This window comes from Aethina tumida, chromosome 1, assembly GCF_024364675.1.
Source record: "Aethina tumida isolate Nest 87 chromosome 1, icAetTumi1.1, whole genome shotgun sequence".
Lineage (NCBI taxonomy): Eukaryota > Metazoa > Arthropoda > Insecta > Coleoptera > Nitidulidae > Aethina > Aethina tumida.
Genome location: NC_065435.1, coordinates 42,380,464 through 42,405,234, shown reverse-complemented (window position 1 = coordinate 42,405,234; position 24,771 = coordinate 42,380,464). Strand labels below are relative to the sequence as shown.

The following is a 24,771-nucleotide window of genomic DNA, read 5'->3' as shown; positions in this document are numbered from 1 at the left end:
ATTATATATACTCAGTGACCTCTGAATTTTGGTATACAGTCAGATAAAAATATAAGTATCATAACCTCCACAAATACTCATTGACTCTCTAATGAGGTGGTCAGTTTCGTCCTAAGTTATCTCATTCTATGCCACTTCTTCTTGACGCTGAAGATCTACCAAGATCTGTGGATGGAGGGCCAAAATTTCCTGTCTATGATATACCACAGGTATTTGGAGATCATTCCGAAGATCTTACTGACCACATCAAAATGTTGGAAACACTCCAAAGTAATCCCGACAATATTTGGTCGTGTTGGAAAATTGAATTTTGAGTGGCCTGAAGATACTAAGGCAGCAAATTGAGTTGCTAGATGTATTCCTGGGTGATCAAATTACCTTTTGACATCGTTCATGGTGAAACAGAACTGCACTGAAGACATTTAACTTCACATTCCAAAGCTATCCTCTTCTTGATGACTCCAATTTTTGTTTAATTGTGAGAGAAAGCTCAAACTGGGGACATTAAGAGAAAAGTCCTTCTTCAGTAAACCACTGATCGACGAGTGGTCACAAAGGGACCTCATAGAATTTCTTTTCTTTCTTTCTTTGGTACTCTGATTTCGAGTATTTTTCACAAAGAAAAGTCTTGTTTCTTTTAAGCCAATTATTCGTCTTTTATCAACCTCATTTTGATGATTAACTAAATAATCTTTTAATTTTAAACACAAAAACTGTAATAATTGGATCTATCTGTTCTATTTTATATCTTTGAGTATACCCACAATTATTATTTGAACCTATTTATCATTAACTGAAGTTGTTTATTTATTTATTTTTTGTAATAATTTTTGTCACCTTATTTAAAGTATTATTTCTCCGAACTAAGGAACATATTTCTCAACATTGATATTTAAATTAACTATTTTGTTTTTTTTATATAATTGTTGTAATTCTATTAATGAAAAAAATTTTAATATTTTAATAAATATTTGAAATTGTTTAAAAAATGTTCCATTTTTCTTAGTTAATTCAAATCAAATGTTCCAAGTCCATAAATTATTTTATAGTTCCATAAGAATGAAATATATAGGCAGTAAAAGAACATACTTATTGTAAGTATTTTTAGAATAGAAATGTTATGAGATAATAAAAAGTTTACTTTTATGAAATAATAATTTCTAACAACAATATTAGATTGTAGGACGATGTTAACTTCATCATTTTCAACTTTGTACACGTCTTATTTATTTACACAAAACATTAATTGTTCATAATTATGAAAAATGAAGAATTATGTGTAAGTACATTTCTTAAACCATTTAGATACAAGTTTCTCAATAACAATAGAATAACATTTTTTCATTAAAAAAAAAAACAAAATTCTAGTTACATCAAATCAAACGTATAAATATCTTATAGTCCCATAAGAATAAAATATATAGCCTGTAAAAAGAACAATCTTATTGTTAGTATTTTTAGAATAGAATGTTACGAGGTTGTAAAAGGTTTAATTTTATGAAATAATCGTACAATAATAAATTTAAACAATAATATTGAACAGTGGCAAAATTAAATGATGTTCTATTGTATTTTTACTTGAAAATAGTTTTAACGTTCACCTTATATTGTTAAACAATAATTTACGAGAAATACATTCTTCAGTTACGGAATTATCCTTTATTCCTGGAATAAAGTGAAAATGTTACCTTATTACAGGCACGGGAGCGAATCACAGACCATACAAATTGCCCTTATTAATTTAATACGCTCATAAATATAATGAGGAATTTAATTTCGCATAATTTCGAAAATTTAAAACAATGCCTCCGGGCTTTATCTTCATTATAAATTAAATTAAAGGTTCCAAGATGTAATTAGACAGAAAAATGCCGACGGCCCGGTCACATTCGGCATTTTCTGGTGACAATGGGCTCCAGAAATGGTTTAATAATTTGATTCTGCAAATAAGAGCATCTTAATCTTCTGTCGTCTGTTTGTTTGTATACCACTTTTAAAAGTATTCATTCGAACGCCCGAAATTAAATATTAACAAGCGTATTTTAATAAATTTATCGGTATGAAAAGGTGGAGGAGCGGTTTAATCAAAACGAAACAATAATAAATTTAATGCCACGATATTGTGGACCGAATAAAAACGGAGCACAGCGGCAAACCGTGCCGGATATATTTTTCTAAATTTGTGTCTCAGAAGCTTAAAGAAGTTACATAGCACATAACAGGCACCGGCACTTAATAAATCGCTGTAACTTTATTGGGTGCCACGGTTAGCGACGGGAAAGAAGTAACGTGTGGAGACCCCATATATCAAGGAGGCAGCCGGCTTAGAGCAAACAAAAATCGCGGCGGCGGCTTGTAAAGTGTTTTTCCAGAACATTATGGTAAACAAAGTCAACAAGTGAGCAGCTTCCGCAGCGAGCAGCCCCAAGCACCGAGAAGAACGCTTTCACCCTCCCGCCGGGGGATCCCTCGCGCCGATATCAAAAACGCTGCCTCCAAATTGTTCGAATGGGTCCGGAGCTTTTTTTCTTTCCTTTTACTAACACTTTTTTCCTTCCGTATTATTGCTACACTAAAATAAACAACTTTGTAGCGAACTGTTATTGCAGTTTTGATTAATAACAAATCAGATTTTATTTTATAATGGTTTATTAACATTGTACAGGGCTGAATTTTATTAACAACTTTAACAGTAGATTTAATTTTCTACTAGAACTGTGAAAGTTCAATTTTCACTTGGTTGGGATCATATTCACTGGACCACAGAATAGTGGGAACGAGTAGTTTTTAGTGAGTGAATTTATTTTATAAAAAATTATGGTTCTGCTTATGTTAAATGTCGTACAGAGACAAAACTACACAAAAAGTTTGTTATACCCACAGTGAAACATGATGGTGATTCAATTATGCTAAGGGGATGCTTCAGTTCTTCCTTAGACTGATTTATGTACAGTCATATATATTAAATAACAATTTGCTTCCATATATTCAAGAAATTATGCTCATAATAATAAATGGGTTTCAACATGAAAACTATGTCAAAAACAAATACAAAGATGTGACGGACGTTTGGATAAAAGACCAAAGCATCTATTTTTTGTTTTATCCGTCCCAATTTCCAGACATCAATCCTATAAATAATATGGGGAATCTCGTTTAAAATTTTACAAACTAAAATGAATTCATAACAGCAATTCAAGAAGCTTGATGAGACCTCAAAATTAAACATGAAATCCAGATATTCCTCCATGTGACTATTACTATTTTTTGTCAGTTTTTTATTTAATTTTGAAGAGGAGCTTAAAGCTTAGGTCGACCTTTCTTAAAATCCAAGAATTTAGGATTTTGTTGGCATGGTTTGTATTTACTGGTAGAATATCAATATTAAACAATATAAATATACATTATTTTATTCGGTATCTAATATACACACAACCACACTGATATGGAATCAACTAATAATTAAGAGAAACAGTATTTCATAAGGAAAAAAGTATTTTTAAAATAAAAAGGTGTTTATCCAAACCAGTTTTATTACAAAACTATTCAAAATAAATTTCATATAGAGCAAATAACAAAAATGTGAATTTATCAGAAAATAAATTTTACGGTAAATTAGAATTTAAGAAAAAATAAAAGGTTTTTGCTAATCTAATAATCAGCAGCAATGCAAGCAGGAATTTGACGTAGCTTGCTTTCTATTAAATTATTAATATCTTTTTGGGGAACACTTCCTCATTCTTCTAAAGCTGTTGCTCGTTCTGTGTTGCCAGGGATATTAACTTTATTATTTTAACGTTATCCCATAAGTGCTCAATGGGATTAAAACCTGGCGAACAAGAAGGCCACTCTAAGTCTGTCACACCCATTTCCAAACAATTTTTGACACTTCTACTGGTATGTGGAGGAGCATTATTCTGCATAAATAGAAAAGAATCCCCGAAAGCACCTTTCTAGAGGCTTACAGGTTGTAACATTAAGTTCACATACCTTTGATCGGTTAGTGATTATCTATAGAAATCAAATGAATCAACGGAACCTAAATTGTCTTCCACGACCTCTTAAAACCCGACCGCTTATGTGGCCAACTTTATTTTGCGCTTATAGTTATGGAATTCTTCTACTAAATAATTTTCGAGTGACTAAGTCTTTTCATAACACTTTCGACCGAAACACTAACACCTGTAGCTTGTAGCAGGCAACTTGCCTTTGAACCTCAGGATGGGATTTTCTGGGATTTCTTTTTGATATTTGAGATAAAAAACGGTCCCGGCCTTTTGGTGACTCTTCTACGACTTCTCCTGGGCTTATTTTTTAGATTTCCTATCTCCAGAATCATTGAATTCCACTTTGGACTTTTGTTACCCCACATAAGACATTTGAAATAAAATTGCGAAAATAAATTCATTTGACTACTATTACACATGGGAACAGTGAAATTAACACTGCAGGAACAAATCTTATCACGTATTTATATTTTTTTATCAAAAAAACATTCGCTTTTTACTCACGACTAATTTTTTTTTATGAAAAACCATTCTTTAGTGTGAATACTGAGTGACTCCATAGAAGTTTCGTTGTGTATACTACAACTATATTTTTTATTGTTTTTTCTGACATTTTAAAGAAACTCAACTATGTTTTATTGAAGCTTTCTAGAATTACATAAAAAAGTGCATGAAGAAACTTTTTACTTCTTCCAATTAATGTTTTTTCTTATGCGACACTTAATATCAGTCCAAACATCCATTTGCCTCCAAATTTCACACCAAATGAGTAACAAACGTTATTCAAATTGATCCTGCCAACTCGATTTGGTTAACTGGGTTCGACACCGGTTTACATAAATGTTCAACCTGGTTGACTCGATTAAAGAAAAATCGAAATTGGCCCATCTCTAGCCAGGATGTGAACGCATTTTAAGAACACCCAGTATAATTTTCTTTGTATGAACTGATAAAATTGCGCATTTGCACAAATCGAAACAAACCAATCTTGTTTCACCAAAATCTACGAAATGGAATGAGAAAAATGCTACAATAACAATCATTTACATCCATGTTCAAATAAATGGTTCCGTTCTAGGATTTATGATGATTGTTCCCTCGTACAAGTATTTAGATGTAACCGCAACGATAGCATTTTCGTGAAAAAAAAAAAAAAAATAATGCGTTTTCATTAAAATGCAGCACGTAAATTATTAGCATTTTCAGTTAGCAACATTTCCACGCCGCACCAAAACAGAATACCGTTCGCATTTCCGTTCCGAACCGGGGCAGACCGTTTAAATAATCGTAAAATTTTCGATTGCTTGCAGTATCTTGTATGAAAATCGGCTTAATCCGCGTCCCGGACCAAATGCCAAACCAATAACGTTCGGTTTGAGGTAACGTATGAGCTTTTAATGAATTTCGCTCGCGCGCCACAGTGCCCAATTAAAAAACCATAGTCCCGGACTCTCGTATCGGAATTGGCTTATAACTTTGGACATTTCCGGACAATTCCGGGCGGACGGTAATTGTTTTAATTGGCCCCCGGTTCCGCGTCTAAAACCGAATGTCTTTTATGGGCTCTCTCAGCCGGCTGCCGGGCTGCCTGCCTCGGCGGCTGGATATAACGCACCGGCAAATGTTTACGGCGTATCGCCGCGGTCGGTAATCGAAATGCCGTGTAATTCCCCTGCATAAAGATAAATGGTGCAGCCGTTCACCTAACCGCGGGGTGTGACGCCGGAGGCTTCGCAGTGCGTTGCCTTTCTAAAGAAAACTCCAATCGAATTTAACTAGATGATGTACATGGAAACAGACTTCGATAATATATAAATCAAACTGTCACGGGCTCTTGAAATAATGTAGGTCTTTATCAGGAAATATCGTTTATTGCCTCCCACTCTCCCTATTCTTTTTATTAGTTTTTTATTCAATTAAACCGTAAATTTTAGTGGGTAACAGTAAATTAAACTTAACTGGATTATCGATTTATTCGGCGCATCCACCATTTTCTTAATATTTAATCATTTATTTATTTATGCTGGACTAACAATATAAAAAATACTAAAATCGAAATTAAAAATTATAAAATTAATTATATTAATCAATATTGTAATCTTTAAAATTACAGTTGTGATAAAATTAATATTTACGTTAAAAAATTAGTGTTAAAATTAAAAATATTGATCTACAATTTAAAAAAAAAAAAAAAAAAAAATGACTGAGAAAAAGGAGGATATTTTTTAAGTAATTTGTGTGTATGGAATTCATATTTACAGTGTGCTATTGTGCTATGAGATCTAATTCTTTTTATGCCACACACAAAAAACAGAATACTCCTTCGGAAATCAAAACATTTCAAATAAACCATTAGTTGATCCAAATGACATTCTACTCTGAATAAAGATGGTACTGTTTTTAAATATTTGTTTTTTCTAAAAAATCACATAGTTTATTAGAAAAAGAATCTACACTTTAGTAATCTTTCAAATGTATTAAAGATGGTTTCCTACAGACAAATTGTTACTGAATTATCGAAAAATTATTGTGAATTAGGTGCACGGATGTCACTCAAAATGTATCATTTACATTCATATTTTGACTTCTTTCTACAAAATGTGGGTGCGATGAGCAATGAACAAGGAGAACGTGCTCATCAAGATTTAATGGAAGTTATCAAGGATTTTGGGACTAAAATATGCTGGGAGATTATTGCTACACTTTAATTCGTGAAACTGACCTAGACAAATATAAACGATATTCACATTTGAAATTTCCTTTACTTGTGAATAATTTACAATTTTTCATTAAAAACATACGAAAACAATGATATTTTAAATTTCGCAAAACTGACTGATAAAGAAGAAACAGTTACAGGTTCGAATTCGGTGCACCAAATTACCAAACACTGTTACGACAGCAAAATTACTATTGTCAATCTGAAATTATTAAATTAATAAATCTAAGTTGCTCCAACAAATTATATTCAAATTTATATAAAACAAGAAAGTACAAATTAATAAAAATGCTGAATAAAATTTCTTCTTTTTGTAACTTCAACATTTTTTTTCTGAATAATAAGTTTAATAATAAATTTTGCCAGGTTACATGCTCAATTACTGTTAATTAATATTAGTAATTAATTTCAAATGAATATTTTATAGTTAATTTTGTAATGTTATTAAATGATTGGAAATTATAAATAATATGAAACAAAAATCATAAAACGAAAATTTGAAATTACAATTATGAAAAAATATTACATTTATAAAATTATAATTATTAAATTAAACTTCAAATAAAGTGTAAAATAAAAATAATATTTTTATAAATGACAACTATAGTTTGTTAAAGTTTTTGGCATTTATTTTTCTCATATTATTTTATTATAATGGAATAATTTGCATAATTTCATATAAGCGCATCCACCATTTTTGCACATTCATCATTTATTTATTAAATTAAAATAACACAGTAATAAAATTTTTACTTATCATTAATTTAATCTCTAAAATTACAATAAGTCGAAAATTTATTTAAATTAAATATATAATTATATATAGTTATGGTAAAATTTCAATTGTAAAATTTTTACGACAGTAACAAATTATTACTGTGAATCTGAAATTAAAGAATTATAAATATAAGTAATTATAATAAATAAGTTGCATATGTATTTATACTTTATATTCGAATTGAAAAGTAAAATGGTTAATTAAAATTAGAAACATGTTGAATGAAATAAATTTTTCTGTAATTGGAATAATTTTTTTCTGTACATTTACAGTGCTGCAGCATTAAAGTAGATATTCATTGGTTTAATAGTAAATTTTGCCAGGTTAATTTGATAATCAATTAAATTTGCATAGCCAAAAGTTAGTTATAATATTAGTTATTACTGTTAATTAATATTAGTAATTAATTTGTAGTGAATTTTTGGTAGTTAACTTTGTAATATTATTAAACAAATTAAAATTATAAATATAAACATAAATCATAAAGTAATAATAATAAAATATTTCGTTGGCAAAAATGATCCTTTAGGCGTAAAAGTTATGCCATTTATTTTTGCCATTTTATGTTATTATACATTTTAAACAATAGAGGGGTAACGTATGTAACTTCATATTTAAAGTACTTGCATTTGTATTTTAAAGTTCATATATTTTGTAAATTTAACAGTTTTTTTTTTTAATAAATTAATGACTTATTTATATAAAATCAATGAAATATTCAATGAAAGACATATTTTTTTGTTTGATCGTTTATTCCTGTTTCACATTTTAAAAGTTGTTTATTTATTTAAAAGTGGAACAATGTTTTTGTTTATTAAAGTATATTTGTACAATAAGTTAGTAATAATATACAGTGAGGTCGTAAAATGTCTTACATGATCTGATAGTACCCCACTGTATACAGTTACAAAATTAACTTTTGCAAATAGATTAAAAAAATGTATTTTGTAAGATAATTTTTTACATTGCTTTCTTCTACATTTTAAATTTCTTATTATTAGCCACATTTAATACAATGTTTATTTTTATAACCATATAAAGTACCTAAAATGCTATTATAAAGTGTACGGTTGCTAAATTAGCAATTTTTTTTCTGATTATTTTGAATAAAAATAAAAGTGGAGCAATTAAGTAAATGTAACCCTTGCATGCAGTAAAGCTGCACTTTACTTAAGAACGACACCGACAAACTGCCAAATAGATGTTAAATTCGCCGTACGAGAAAAAAAGGTCGGAACATATTTAATTTACCGGAACACATGTACTTTTTGCCGGGGGACAAATCGACGCCGAAACGGCGGTCCGGGGGGCGGGGGGCGCATGTTCGGCCGCGAACTGTCACCCAACATAGATGGGATCGGCGGCGCGAGATGAACGCCGGAACGGGACACGGCCTAAAACAAAACGCGACAGAACTGGGGGGCCCCGCAACGCAGCCGGAACATGTCCGAAACACGTGCACAGTCGGCTCACGTGACCGGACCACGTGACCAGAAGCGACACCCTTTTCAACATAATGGGGCCGAAGTCAGTTTCAGGTGGACGCTGAAAACTATTATTCAGTCCGTAACATTGATGTAATTCCCCGAATGGAAAATGCTTTCAGCTAAATTATGTTCCCGGATTTTTTTTCCTCGTCCCCGTCTGTCTCGTGTGTGCATACGGCGAACGCTTTGACGTGACCCACGCATCATTAATTTTTTCCTTCTTTTAGGACTGTTTGTTCCGATTGTCGAGACATTCGTCGTATCTGTGTATCTCTAATAACTCGATGAAGCTTTTAAAAGCATCTACATAAATTCGTTTACTCGGTATTACATTCAATAAAATGAACGGGGAACGGGTGAAACGATAAATAACGTGAATGTGCCCGGTTAGTTTTCTCATTAATTACTTACTAATTGTATGACCTTATGTATAATCTGAAATAAAAGCAGCATATGCATATGTATTTTGGTTTTTAACTGTTCTGGCATAAGCTCCCTTAGACTGATTTATTTAAATAATAATTCGCCTATCGTCTATCTCCATATACAGATATCAACCCTATAGAAAGAATGAAGGATCACATTTTATAGAAGAATATAGTAGTTTTTATAAGACAGTATAAAAATCAATAGTAAATTAATATTATTCCTAAAAATATTTGGATTTACACAGTTATTTCTGCTGGTGAATGCTATGGCCAAAAGGTATAAAGGTGGTTTCATTAGGTATGAGAAGGTCGGTCGAATCATGGGTAATTCCAGGAATATTCAATTGGTTTTTAATTAAAACTATAACATTATGACCTCTGAAAATATATTTTTTGTTAGAACTAAATGAAATTAGCCTTTATCTCAAACTAGATCGTACAGATGAAACCTGATGACAGTTTTCTCTTAATTAGTTCTCCAAAAATTAAACGAATTTTGTTTTCCATTATAATTATTATGAATATGTGACACAGAAAGTAATCCGTACACAGGGTAGTTTCAATCTCTATTAAAACATGTGACTAAATTACGGTGGTATTGCCGATGAGAATGTTTATGTAACAACAGAACCACAGCATCTAAAGAATGGATTGGCCTGAAATGAAACCCCGTAGAGGATGTTTGAGATATGCCAGGATAACAGAAATCGCCCCAATCCACCTACCACCTCCGTTTAAGTAGCCTAAGGCCTCGGGCATTAATGGGAAAGTCTTCCTCAAGAATTCATCACGAATTTTCCACTGAACATGCCACCGATATGTCTTTCATGCACATTATTAAATTATTAATTAACTTATTTCGTTCTATAACGAGTTTTTGGTTTAACATTTAATCAATGTTCGTCGATTATGTGAAAAGTGTATACTAAAAATAAATTTTGTTACAGATTTTTCTACCTCTACCACTTCACATTTTATGCATACCACTACAGATTTAATGGACAATACAGCAGTTTAGCCCTTGTAACTTCTTGGTTATTTATCCAGGTACGTATGTCAGAAATTACATTAGCTTTATGCTATTTGTTATGTTGTGTTCCTGGAAGACTTTCATATCACTAATAATACAACCATCATAACAAAAATATGTGTTCACTCCGCTTATGTAAATATTGAAGCTGAAACGACAAAAATAGACAAAAATGTTGAAAACTTAAATCAAATTCCGCTGTTATAAACGTACCGGGAAAAGTTTCTCCGTTATTTGGACATTATTTGCAAATATATTTGAATAGCGAATGGTTTGTTTACACTAAATAAATTGTATGCGATTGTATTTGGGAGGAAAATACGGTTTCCCTTTTTTTTAACTAAACAGCATCAATTAGCTTGTAAACTCCGATATTAAAATACTTTTCTTCAGCAAACAAAGAAACTTTGCCGTTATCAAACATGTTTCACAGACCCTGCCACCAGCTGCGAATGTTATTTGAGTCTCTGGCTGTGACAATTGCCTGATATCGTCACATTTTAAATAGAAACTGAACGGTATCAGATTTTTTGTGGGACTTATTTCAATAACCCTGAGCAGTATCGATTAAACTGGGAATATGATTTTGTGTCGGGTGGACACATTGAATTGATTGGTAAATTAACTCCCGTTGTTGTTTTCCACTTTTAATACAAGAAAGTAATTTGAAATATAAGGAAAACACCGGCGTCTGACGTGGATTCACTGGAAGTGCAAGAGATTTTTGAGTTTTATTAGAACATCATTTTTTTTCACCGAAAACTCATTTAAAATTGTAAACTTTTATCGTTTTACGACTTCTCGAATAACTTGCAATGAAAATAATTGGACGTGTTTTATTTATGCCCTTAACTTTATCGCGAATTTTTCTCGTCAAGAGTTTTCAGAGGTTTCCCCTTAGTCGGGAGTCTAATTTTTAAAATGCTCGATGTAGGCATTGGTAAAAAGCGCCTCATTCTCTCTCTCAAATTTATTTATTTTTTAAATAAATTAACTTCATCGGTCTTCTTTGACGAAAGTTTTAAAGCAGTTTTGCTTCCAACAGCAGGAAATTATTTCAGTCAGTGATCGGCACAGACGAGATATAAATTAAGGTGCTACATTCCACTTGCTTTTCTTACTCTACATCAAACATATTCCCTATATAAATTTAAAATGTATCAAGAACTTTTTCCAATTATAGTCTAATACAGCATCTCAATCTCCGCAGCATAAAATATTTTACATTTTATTTAGTATTAATAAAATGTTGCTTTTAATTTATTTTTTGCCGACTTTTATTTAAAACTCTAACAAGATTTATTACCAGCCAGTCGCCTTTTAAATTACAGTGTAACTTGAAATGATATTGAAAAATAAAAATGTTAAATATTTCACGTGTGGTAGCACATTATTAAGTTAGGCTTGCTGTAATTTTGCATTTTCAAAAAAGGGCCAGTAATTATGTTTTACTAAATGTCAGGTTCTGATCAAAATTCGTTTATCTTGTTTTATGAAACTGGATAAAAACGAAAACTACGGAAAATGTAAAAAATATCGGGCGATATTGCATTAAGCCCAATTGATGTTTTCACTTTGTACATTTCGTAAATACGCCAGTGTGTGTTTATGCAATTTTTAATTTTTTTTTACCTCCCATAGTTTTTAAAATATTTTCACAAAATCTACTTATTAAATAAATACTGGGATTTAATAAATATCCTTTTAATTGGTAAGTTTGAACAACTATTGATTATTTATTTTAATATATGATGTAATTTTTAAATTAGTTTTCATTTTAGTTTTTAAAATAGTTTTACCAAATCCGTTTGATAAAGGTACAGTAATTTTATAAAAATCCTTTGTTATTGGAAAGTATAATTTATTATTAATAATAGACAAAACAATTTGTGAAATTAATGAAAATATTTTGTGTAAACATATATTTTATTTGTTTATTGTCGTATTCATTATAACAAGGTAGTTTAATTGAGAAAGTATATATAAATATTATTGTATTAACTTTTATTATATAAAAATTACAAAATTTTTTTTTTGATATATTATTATAAGATACTATTAATAATCAACGGTTAATACGGAAAAACATAAAATTTAATGAAATTTATGACATTTATAAAATGTCATATTGTTGTCAATTTATATTGACATTAAAACCTTTTACATTAACTAACCGAAAAATTTTGATGGTTGTATTCTCCTTCTACGTCAGTGCATAAAACTACTGGACACTCCGCATGTCAAGCTACGACAGTTTTGTATAGTAATACGAAACGTCACGAATGTTTTCAGGTTAATTAACATATGGTCATTAATTTCAGCATTCTATGGTGTACTTTTTCCATCATTACGAGCTCCCAGTGATCCTACAGCAGGCCCACTTCCAGCGATTCCTCATCCACACCCAACAGACGCGGGCCAGAGCTCCGGCTCAGCCTCAGCAAGCACCTGCCAGAAGAACCCGGTTAACTCAATTCTTCACCGCGGTGCGTCCCTCCGTGACCACCCAGACCTCCACTACGGTGAGTCAGGTGAGCACGTCCACTTCGACGGTCACCACCACCACCTCCACCGTGGGAACCACCGCCCAGCCGCCCACCTCCATCCAAACGACCCAAACACACATGACCACCATGGAGTCGACCGAATCTCAGACTTCGAACAGAGAGACGGTCGTGGCGGCCAGTCAGACCGGCGATCCCCGTCAGCCGTCCGGTGCCTCCGACGCATAGTTGTGTCCTCAGGAATTTGACGTAAAGTTGCACCATGAGATCCAGTGGGTTGTACCATTATTGTTGCTTTAGAATAAATTGTGTATATATAACATATTTTGATTTTCCATAGGTGGATGTAGAAGATTATAATAAATCATTATTAATAAAACGTGGTGTTTTGTCAATCATCCCAGTTTCAGGTTTTCCGCAATCAAAAGTCAGTTGAAGGTAAGTAAAATTGAATAATTTTAGATGGTACCTATGAACATCTAAGCTCTTTTATCAATCATTAAAATTTCAGTCTTCATATACATTTAAAAGTCAGTTGAAGGTACGTAACACGAAATCCAATTGGGTGGTCATTTGTTTTCTCACCTGTCAACATCTGAAGTTCTTTTTCTAACATACTGCAAGAAGTTATTAAGATGAATTAATGAACCAATATGCTTGTTACATAAAAATACTACTATGAAAAGAGGGAGATACTAAGCGTCACAAGTACCTGCTTAAGAACCAGGTTAACTCAATTGTTCACTGCGCTGCGTCTCTCATGACCATCCAGATGTCCACTACATCTGGTTCTTCTGATGTATAGTTGTGAAATTGACATAAAATTGTACCATGAGATACAATGTAGTATTTTGATTTTGGTTATAATAAACCATTATTAATAAAACATGTTAGTTTTTCACTCATCCCAATTTCAGCCTTTCTACAGTTAAAAGTCAGTTGGAGGTAAGTAAGATGAAATCCTTTTGATTGATCACTTCATTTCCCACCAAAAAGTCCTAAAAACAAACTCTGCAAGAGGTTATTAAAATGAATTAATGAAGGTATATCCTTGTAACATAAAAATGCAGTACATCATTGTAAAAATCGTGGAAGAAGAAAAGAGGGAGAGACTTTAATGAAATTAAGTGGCATTTTTGCACCAGAAACGAAATTAAAGATAGCGAATAACGAAGAGATTAAGGAGAGCGGCGAGTGTACAAAGCGTCAGGTATAAAGGAAGAGGATATCGAGCGTGCAACCATATAAGTAGTAAAGCCGGCGGGTGTTTTGGGTAATTATGTGTTTCAAAGGAAGACAAGCGAGCATCGTAACGCCATCTACCAAGCTCGGTAATTAGAAATCGGTCTGGAGTCGGCTGCTCCTTGTGTGCAACTTACTTTCTTATAATTTATATTGCCCCAGCTTCGTGTTTTTCGCTTTCTGCCAGCTCTCCCCCGTGTCCTTAATAATAAGACGTGTCCTACAGGTAAGCCATCACGAGTCGCCGGTTAAATTGACAAATACGCTCCACAATATTTTTGTCAATTTAGGATTGTTAATTACGATTAATTTCTTTAGTTCATTAATGCAAATCCTCTTTCTAAAATGGATTTATGTCACTGTTAAAGCAAGGTTGAATTTAATGGCTCGCAAAGGATACTAATCAGTTTTAAAGGTACACTCGCTATCTTCATCAAAGATTTCAAGGCAATAAAAAATTAACAAAACTAATCAGCAGCAATTAAGTCTAATAAAATACCAATAAAGGGTTTATTAAATATTTTAAACATCAGACGTGAGATATCAACGTATATTATTAATGCACTTTTGTGCAACATGCTATTTTATTCCCTTAAATCCTGCAACAATAGATAATCCCGGAACACGTAGCAAGTCTGAGACTTAATTCCTCATTTTATTAACTTTCAGGAAAGCGTAAGTAAAATTAATTTTTAAACCTTAACTTTATTGTATCGTTAAATATGATTTTACTCGTAAAAATTCCGTATATTCCAGGAAAAGCGCATTGTAAGACGGTTTATGTTGATGACAAGATAAACCCATTCATGCCACCCAGTGGGGACTTCACTGCATTTTTATTTCTTTGAATGATTATTCTGGCGGGTTGCTGACATTGTGAGCTCAAAGAAAATTTACGTACTAACTTGCTACATGAAAACTTTTATTGCAATTATTTTTTAATTTGATATGGTTTCTGAAGGTTTACGTATATTTTTCACGTTAGCAGGTTTATATAGTTCGAAGCAGATCAAAGAATAATTGAGCTTTCCACAAAACGTGGATGCTTTATCAAGATACAATATATTATTTGTAAAAATAACCAACAAATAACCAGTTTACTGGTATTTTCCAGACACATTAATACATCTAAAGGAGCAAAAAATTTTATTTTTCAAAACGGCTTAATTAATTATGAACAAACGCAATATTTAATGATGTTTGTAACTTCAGGTCCTCTTCAAAAGATTAAAATACTTTGCTCCGTTGCTAATTCCATAATGATATATTAAATCAGTACGGCTGTGGTGTATTCTAATTAACAAACCCCTAGAAATATGAAATACATCAATCCGAAAGTCTCTGTGATGCAGTACTAAAAACACTAAGAAATCTTATTAATAGAGAACAGTGGACCAATTCCCCCTGGCCCTGGTCCACAAACGCACATAAATCAAAACCGGACTGGTCTACTGTGAGTGAGAAACGTTGCCCTTTGACAGATATCCTCGTGTTGTTCTATCCTCGCCTCGAGGAATACGTTGGGGTTGGGGGACTCGGGCGCAAAGGTCGAGTGCTAAAACACAATTTCAAAATTATGCGGTTTGGGTTTAATTAATAAAACTCGACTAAACGCACAAATAAACATCTCCAGGTTCGGTACTCATTTACAGATTTTCTTTGTGCACAACTTTCCCGGACGTACTCGCTATTCACATTCACCACTGGTGAACACATACTACACATACTTTTCAGGGACTTCAATTAATAATACCAACTATGACTCTCATTTATCACTAAAAAACAAAACATTGTAAATTAATATTTAATAATCAAAAAATGACAGACATTGGTACCACTACAAATTAATAGAGGGGGTAAGTCGCGTCGTTGCACATCAAAGACAATAATCACAAGATTGAAATTCATCGAATCTACAAAACCTAGTATTATCTCCCCTGGTGAAATATGAAGAAGTAGCCCAGCTACCGTAGCGACGGTGAGTAGCCCTTAAAACCATTTTTATTTCAGCTCAATTTTTAACCTAAATAATTAGACAAGTCTTGTCATCAAATTTTGCTCGTACTTCTGATGGGAATCATTCGTATTAGCTCGGGACACAAGCTATGGACTCCAGAAAAAATTATCCCCCGACAGTTAAGGGATCTACTAATTTTGCTAACATTGAGTCCAAAATTTGAATTGTTTAATTAATGATGAAAGTTTGCTTTTGTCTTCAATGTTAGCAAAAATGGTACATACATACTTAGCTATGGAGGATATTTTTCTTGACCTTTGCTAACTGATAGTAAGGGTTGTAGTCATTTTAACTTTGGGAGGCTTTGTATTCCAACATGACCCTATCCCTACTCCGTGTAAGTCAAATAAATCATTCACATTCACCACTGGTGATGTTACTACACATATATTTCAGGGACTTTAATATATGATAAAACATTAAACTACAATTAATAATACGAATTATAACTCTCATTTATCTTTAAAAAACAAAATATTGTAAATTAATATTTAATAATCAAAAAATGACAGACATTGATACCATTACAAATTAATAGAGGGGGTAAGTCGCGTCGTTGCACATCAAAGGCAATAATTACAAGACTGATATTCGTCGAATCTACAAAAGTTAGTGTTATCTCACCTGATGAGTTACAAACAAGTAACTCAGCTAACGTAGCGACTGTGAGTAGCTCTAAAAACCATTTTTATTCCAGGTCAATTTTTAACCTAAATAATTAGACAAGTATTGTCATCAAATTTTGCTCGTACCCGACAGTTAAGGGATCTACTAATTTTGCTAACATTGAGTCCAAAAATTGAATTATTTAATTAATGATGAAAATTTGCTTCTGTCTTCAATGTTAGCAAAAATGGTTCATACATACTTAGCTATGGAGAATAGTTTTCTTGGTCTTTGTTAACTGATAGGAAGAGTTGTAGTCATTTTAACTTGGGGGGCTTTGTACCTCAATATGACCCTTATCCCTACTCCGTGTACGTCATATAAATTATTATTATTATTATTATTATCGATTAAACGCACAAATAAATATCTCCACATTCGGTATTCATTTATAGATTTTCTTTGATTACAACTTTCCCGGACGTACTCGTTATTCACATTCACCAGTGGTGATGTTACTACATATACATTTTAGGGACTTTAATATTTAGATAAAACATTAAACTACAATTAATAATATCACTATAACTCTCATTTATCACTAAAAAACAAAACATTGTAAATTAATATTTAATAATCAAAAAATGACAGACATTGATACCACTACAAATTAATAGACGGAGTAAGTCGCGTCGTTGCACATCAAAAGCAATAATCACAAGACTAATATTAATCGAATCTACAAAAGTTAGCATTATCTCACCTGGTGAGATACGAACAAGTAACTCAGCTAACGTAGCGAGGGTGAGTAGCTCTTAAAACCATTTTTATTCCAGCTCAATTTTTAACCTAAATAATTAGACAAGTATTGTCATCAAATTTTGCTCATACTTATGATGGAAATCATATGTATTAGCTCGGGACACAAGCTATGGACCCCAGAAAAAATTATCCCCCGACAGTTAAGGGATCTACTAATTTTGCTAACATTGATTTCAAAATTTGAATTGTTTAATTAATGATGAAAATTTGCTTCTGTCTTCAATGTTAGCAAAAATGGTACATACATACTTAGCTTTGGAGAATGTTTTTCTTGGCCTTTGCTAACTGATAGGAAGGGTTGTAGTCATTTTAACTTTGGGAGGCTTTGTACTCCAACATGACCCTAATCCCTACTTCGTGTAAGTCATATAAATCATTATTATTATTATTATCATCGACTAAACGCACAAATAAACATCTCCACTTTCGATATTCATTTATAGATTTTCTTTGGGTACAACTTTCCCGGACGTACTCGTTATTCACATTCACCAGTGGTAATGTTACTACACATACATTATAGGGACTTTAATACCTAGATAAAACATTAAACTACAATTAATAATACCAACTGTAATTCTCATTTATTATTAAAAAACAAAACATTGTAAATTCATATTTAATAATCAAAAAATGACAGACATTGATACCACTACAAATTAATAGACGGGGTAAGTCGCGTCGTTGCACATCAAAAGCAATAATCACAAGACTAATATAAGTCGAATCTACAAAAGTTAGTATTATCTCACCTGGTGGGATACGAACAAGTAACTCAGCTAACTTAGCGAGGGTGAGTAGCTCTCAGAAACCATTTTTATTCCAGCTCAATTTTTAACCTAAATAATTAGACAAGTATTGTCATCAAATTTTGCTCGTACGGAAATCATACGTATTAAGCTCGGGACACAAGCTATGGACACCAGAAAAAATTATGCCCCTACAGTTAAGGGATCTACTAATTTTGCTAACATTGATTCCAAAATTTGAATTTTTCAATTAATGATAAAAATTTGCTTCTGTTTCCAATGTTAGCAAAAATGGTACATGTATCCTTAGCTAGGAGGGACAATTTTCTTGACCTTTGCTAACTGATAGTAAGAGTTATAGTCATTTTAACTTTGGGAAGCTTTGTACTCCAATATGACCCTAATTTCTACTCCATGAAAATCATATAAATCACAAGCCCTCGAATGTTGGACCCTTTGCTAATAAATTCCTGGAGCCTGGGAAAATGATACGTTCTATAAAGAATTTATAATATATTTTCCTAATTGACAGCGAGAGTTACTAATATCATACGAACGGGAAAAAAATGTCATGATTTGGAATAAAAACGTGAAAATGTTGATGACAATATTTGGCATAAATTACTGTTTGTTTAATTCAATTCGTGTTACAATTATTATAAACTCTAAACCTTTTTTTTATTAACATCAGGTCAGACATGAGTTCAGGCGACAGCTCTGAGTTCAACTCTTGTGATGAAGCCGATATGCCTATAATTACTCAATTTGTAACTGTACCAACTATCAAGAAGGATACTTCTACTTTGTTGGGTAACACTGAGAAAACTAACAGTGGAAGGTAAACGTTTAACATCAATAATTGGACAAGTATTGTCATCAACTTGTTCTCTGGAATTAGTTCCAGATACATCAATAATAACGTGAAAATGTTGATGACAATATTTGTTATAAGTTAAGTAACACATTCCTGATTTTTCAAAGCAATTCTGATTACAATTATTTAAAATTCTAAAGCTTTCTTTTTAATTAACATCAGATCAATTAATATGAGTTCGGACGATAGCTTTGAACTCGAATCATGTGATGAAGCCGAGAAGACTGAATCAACTGAATCAGTAGATGCAGGAGTCATTACTAAGGAGGATGCCTCCACCTTGTTGAGCCATGCTAAGAAAACTAAAAGTGAAAGGTAAACTTCAATAGATGGACAAGCATTGTCATTAACTTCTTCTCGTTTAAACGTTGGTTAATCAGTTGGTGTTAGCTAGGAATACAAATTATGCTCTCAAGAAAAAATTATTCTGAGGCAGTTAAGGGTTGTACCAATTTTGGTAAATTTGATTGATCTGTTTAGTTAATTATATACGTTCCTGTCTTGTCAAAAAAATGATACATAATTTGTATTGACTTCATAATTTGTTTTGCTAGCTGATAGCGATGATTGCGATCATTTGAGTTTAACGACATTGGGAGGATTTGGGCTGCAATATGTCTGGAATTAGTCCCATATACACCAATAATAACGTGAAAATGTTGATGACAATATTTGCCACAAGTTAAGTGACACATTCCTGATTTTTCAACGCAATTCTGATTATAATTATTTAAAATTCTAAAGCTTTCTTTTTAATTAACATCAGATCAATTAATACGAGTTCGGACGACAGCTTTGAACTCGAATCGTGTGATGAAGCCGAGAAGACTGAATCAACTGAATCAGTAGATGCAGGAGTCATTACTAAGGAGGATGCTCCCATCTTGTTGAGCCATGCTAAGAAAACTAAAAATGAAAGGTAAACTTCAATAGATGGATAAGTAATGTCATTAACTTCTTCTCGTTTAAACGTTGGTTAATCAGTTGGTGTTAGCTAGGAATACAAATTATGCTCTCAAGAAAAAATTATTTTGAGGCAGTTAAGGGTTGTACCAATTTTTTGCTAAATTTGATTGATCTGTTTAGTTAATTATTTACGTTCCTGTCCTGTCAAAAAATATGATACATAATTTGCATTGACTTCATAATTTGTTTTGCTAGCTGATAGCGATGATTGCGATCATTTGAACTAAGGACATTGGGAGTATTTGGGCTGAAATATGTCTGGAATTAGTCCCAGATACACCAATAATAACGTGAACATGTTGATGACAATATTTGCCACAAGTTAAGTGACACATTCCTGATTTTTCAACGCAATTCTGATTATAATTATTTAAAATTCTAAAGCTTTCTTTTTAATTAACATCAGCTCAATTAATATGAGTTCGGACGACAGCTTTGAACTCGAATCGTGTGATGAAGTCGAGAAGACTGAATCAACTGAATCAGTAGATGGAGGAGTCATTACTAAGGAGGATGCCTCCACCTTGTTGAGCCATGCTAAGAAAACTAAAAATGAAAGGTAAACTTCAATAGATGGACAAGTAATGTCATTAACTTCTTCTCGTTTAAACGTTGGTTAATCAGTTGGTGTTAGCTAGGAATACAAATTATGCTCTCAAGAAAAAAATATTTTGAGGCAGTTAAGGGTTGTACCAATTTTGGTAAATTTGATTGATCTGTTTAGTTAATTATATACGTTCCTGTCTTGTCAAAAAAATGATACATAATTTGTATTGACTTCATAATTTGTTTTGCTAGCTGATAGCGATGATTGCGATCATTTGAACTAAGAACATTGGGAGTATTTGGGCTGCAATATGTCTGGAATTAGTCCCAGATACACCAATAATAACGTGAACATGTTGATGACAATATTTGCCACAAGTTAAGTGACACATTCCTGATTTTTCAACGCAATTCTGATTATAATTATTTAAAATTCTAAAGCTTTCTTTTTAATTAACATCAGCTCAATTAATATGAGTTCGGACGACAGCTTTGAACTCGAATCGTGTGATGAAGTCGAGAAGACTGAATCAACTGAATCAGTAGATGGAGGAGTCATTACTAAGGAGGATGCCTCCACCTTGTTGAGCCATGCTAAGAAAACTAAAAATGAAAGGTAAACTTCAATAGATGGACAAGTAATGTCATTAACTTCTTCTCGTTTAAACGTTGGTTAATCAGTTGGTGTTAGCTAGGAATACAAATTATGCTCTCAAGAAAAAATTATTTTGAGGCAGTTAAGGGTTGTACCAATTTTTTGCTAAATTTGATTGATCTGTTTAGTTAATTATTTACGTTCCTGTCCTGTCAAAAAAAAATGATACATAATTTGCATTGACTTCATAATTTGTTTTGCTAGCTGATAGCGATGATTGCGATCATTTGAACTTAAGGACATTGGGAGGCTTTGGTCTGCAATATGTCTAGAATTAGTCCCATATACGCCAATAATAACGTGAAAATGTTGATGACAATATTTGCCACAAGTTAAGTGACACATTCCTGATTTTTCAACGCAATTCTGATTATAATTATTTAAAATTCTAAAGCTTTCTTTTTAATTAACATCAGATCACTTAATATAAGTTCGGACGACATCTTTGAATTCGAATCATGTGATGAAGCCGAGAAGACTGAATCAACTGAATCAATAGATGCAGGAGTCATTAGTAAGAAGGATGCTTCCACCTTGTTGGGCAATGCTGAGAAAACTAAAAGTGAAAGGTATACTTCAATAAATGGACAAGTATTGTCATTAACTTATTCACTTTTAAACGTTGGTTAATCAGTTGGTGTTAGCTAGGAATACAAATTATGTTCTCAAAAAAAAATTATTCTGATGCAGTTAAGGGTTGTACCAATTTTGGTAAATTTGATTGATCTCTTTAGTTAATTATATACGTTCCTGTCTTATCAAAAAAATGATACATAATTTGTGTTGACTTCATAGTTGATAGTAATGATTGCGATCATTTGAGCTTGACGACATTGGGAGGCTTTGGTCTGCAATATGTCTGGAATTAGTCCCAGATACGCCAATAATAACGTGAAAATGTTGATGACAATATTTGCTACAAGTTAAGTAACACATTCCTGATTTTTCAACGCAATTCTGAATATAATTATTTAAAATTCTAAAGCTTTTTTTTTAATTAACATCAGATCACTTAACATGAGTTTAGACGACAGCTCTGAATACGAAACATATGATGAAGATGAATCTCCTGAATCTAGTGAAACGATAGTTGCAGCAGCTACCAGTGAGAACACCATTTCTACTTTGTCGGATAATGCAACTTCTAGTGGTTCTACTCTCATCGAGGCAAACTCAGTTTCAACATTTGCAATTAACAATGCGATTTATTTTCCGATGGATACTGACTATTTTCATAATTTATTTGAAATTGGTGATGGTGGTACGACAAGTAATGCTAGCAGCACGTATATTTATGTTCCAATATTTGCTGATGTCGGGGATGTAGCTTCAATACCAAGCGATGATGAATTTATACTGTTGGATACTTTAGAAGACTCGTTCGCTGTAAATGTTTCTCTAGCAACAAACCCAGATGACACAGATGATTCATCATCTGGTAAGTTTTATAAACAACAATACCAAATCCAATACACATGCTACAACTAAAAATACAGGCAATAACTAACTTAGTATAATGGTGTATCACACCTAAAATAATATAATAAAATATTAACATACTTCTTTCAGATGATTCAGATGATTCAGATGATGCACCAACGTCTCAGTAAATTTAATGTATTCCTTCGATAAATACCAGAATGCTTGCAATTCGAAAAATCTACAGCCTTCCTTTTGTAACAAAAAGAAAGTAGTTATAAGTTGGATTTAAATGTTTCAACTGGTATTATCGATAAATTGTGACCTTTACAGTTTTACAGTGTTCATTTCATTAATTTTGCAAATGTTGTGGATGTCTGTGATTACAGAACCCTACCCTATTGTATTTGTTAAGGTAAGCATGCTTTTTTTGGAAATATTATTTTATACCCATATGTTATTCAACATTTTCGTGCATTGTTATTGCTCATTCTCAATTTATGGAGGATTCAAGTAAAAAATTAATTCGATATGAGGCAGCAGGGTAAACTATTCCAAAGTTTAACAACTAGTAACAATATTAATTTAGTAATTCACAACTTAAATTATAGTGAAGTTTTTATCATACTTGTTATATATTTATTATTTTTTTAGAGTGAGTTCAACACTGAAATTATTACGGATGTAATTGGATTTCTACAGGTTACCATAATTCCTGGCCAGTCCCAATTCGTAATATTCAAACTTTAGCAGGAGAGGTTTAAATACATGTTCACGTGTTGGTATGTAATATAGTAAATTCAAATATCTCTTTCCTTAATTTATTATTTACTAGATATATGAGCACATCATGGAAATCAAAAACAACCAGCAGGAACACGTAACTACTTGTCAAAGTTGTACGTTCAGTGTATTCAGGTGGAAATATCGTATCAAGAAAAAATACATTTGGTTTGGAAGAAAATTTATTTGATGGTACTATATTAACAGATACATTTACACTGGGTTTTGTTAATAAAAGTGTTACATTCTAATAAATTATTAACTTCTTAAATAAGGTTTTTTAATTTTAAAGTCATGATGTTGCTGAAGTGTGAAAACCTCTGACCCTGAAAAAATAAAACCACTACACAGTATCTAATATTATTTAATTTAACATTATTAAAGATCTGATGATCATAAAAATAATGAACTGGTTATTAATTAGAGAAGTGAATTAGAAAGACAAAGAACTTGTTTAAAATGCTTTCTATTAACATACATAAATAAAGAGCAGCCGCTCAGTCAATTTTTACCGCACCCAGAATATCAATTTTTTTCCCAACGAAGTAATGTCATGCCACGATACCAATCAAAAATAATGTTTGTGATATATTATCCTTATATAGAGGCGGTATTAAAGGAAGTGTACAACCGCGTCCTGGCTCGGGAAGTATTGACGACGGTATCGTCAATCAGTAATTTTGCTAGTTCGTTGACTGGAAATGTTATTCTTCGGTCAGTGAGCCGGAAGGCCTGCATTTGCCGATAATGCACACATCAATTCGGTGGAGGAGTTGACTGGCTTTCGGCATCTCGCTCCATCCCCGACGCAACGCCGAGCCAAACTCTCCCCACGATGTGGATCCCGTTACTTTTCTAATGCTGTCGAGTTACTGTATTAATGTGTTAAGTGGTTTTCCTTTGGTTTGTTTTATTAGCTGCGGAACGGGGAGCCACACGAAATACCCGCTATATAATCTCTTCATACTAATCGACTATGGTCTGACGAATTCCTTCGAGCTTTATTGGATGTTAGGTAATACTTTTTTTTACTATTTCTGTCTATTGAATCACATCGATGTAGTTGGCTATCGTTTTTTTTTGCCGCACGTCCTTTTGTTACATTTAGGTCATACAAAATTCTGATGCAACGCAAATTT

General features: G+C 32.4%; 2 protein-coding genes across 7 annotated transcripts in view; both read left to right on the top strand.

The window, feature by feature from the left end:
* LOC109595102 (membralin) overlaps positions 1–13,332 on the top strand; it is an 82,322-nt gene extending 68,990 nt beyond the window's left edge. The window contains exons 9-10 of the mRNA XM_049966516.1: positions 10,367–10,466; positions 12,771–13,332. Of these exons, the coding sequence (XP_049822473.1) occupies positions 10,367–10,466; positions 12,771–13,181 (511 nt within the window). The 3' untranslated portion in view covers positions 13,182–13,332. The remainder of the gene's footprint in view (positions 1–10,366; positions 10,467–12,770) is intronic.
* A 2,769-nt stretch (positions 13,333–16,101) lies between these two features.
* Positions 16,102–23,895, top strand: LOC109594353 (dentin sialophosphoprotein). 6 transcript variants are annotated; one of them, XM_049966548.1, is made up of 10 exons: positions 16,102–16,173; positions 19,081–19,227; positions 19,426–19,578; positions 20,030–20,182; positions 20,636–20,788; positions 21,239–21,391; positions 22,438–22,868; positions 23,000–23,264; positions 23,504–23,631; positions 23,685–23,895. In XM_049966548.1, the coding sequence occupies exons 2-8, from the start codon at positions 19,088–19,090 to the stop codon at positions 23,038–23,040; spliced, it is 1,224 nt and encodes a 407-aa protein (XP_049822505.1). In that variant the 5' UTR covers positions 16,102–16,173; positions 19,081–19,087; the 3' UTR covers positions 23,041–23,264; positions 23,504–23,631; positions 23,685–23,895. The 6 variants fall into 6 exon arrangements, with proteins under 6 accessions (XP_049822505.1, XP_049822509.1, XP_019865133.2 ...); XM_049966552.1 differs by lacking the exon at positions 16,102–16,173 and adding an exon at positions 17,579–17,622; XM_020009574.2 differs by lacking the exon at positions 16,102–16,173 and adding an exon at positions 18,347–18,433.
* Positions 23,896–24,771: the final 876 nt, after the last annotated feature.

Coding starts and splice junctions, on each gene's coding strand:
- LOC109594353 (XM_049966548.1), top strand. CDS start 19,088: ATGAGTTCAGGCGACAGCTCTGAGTTCAACTCTTGTGATGAAGCCGAT. Junction 20,183..20,635: donor AAGAAAACTAAAAATGAAAG/GTAAACTTCAAT, acceptor AATTAACATCAG/CTCAATTAATATGAGTTCGG. Junction 21,392..22,437: donor AAGAAAACTAAAAATGAAAG/GTAAACTTCAAT, acceptor AATTAACATCAG/ATCACTTAACATGAGTTTAG.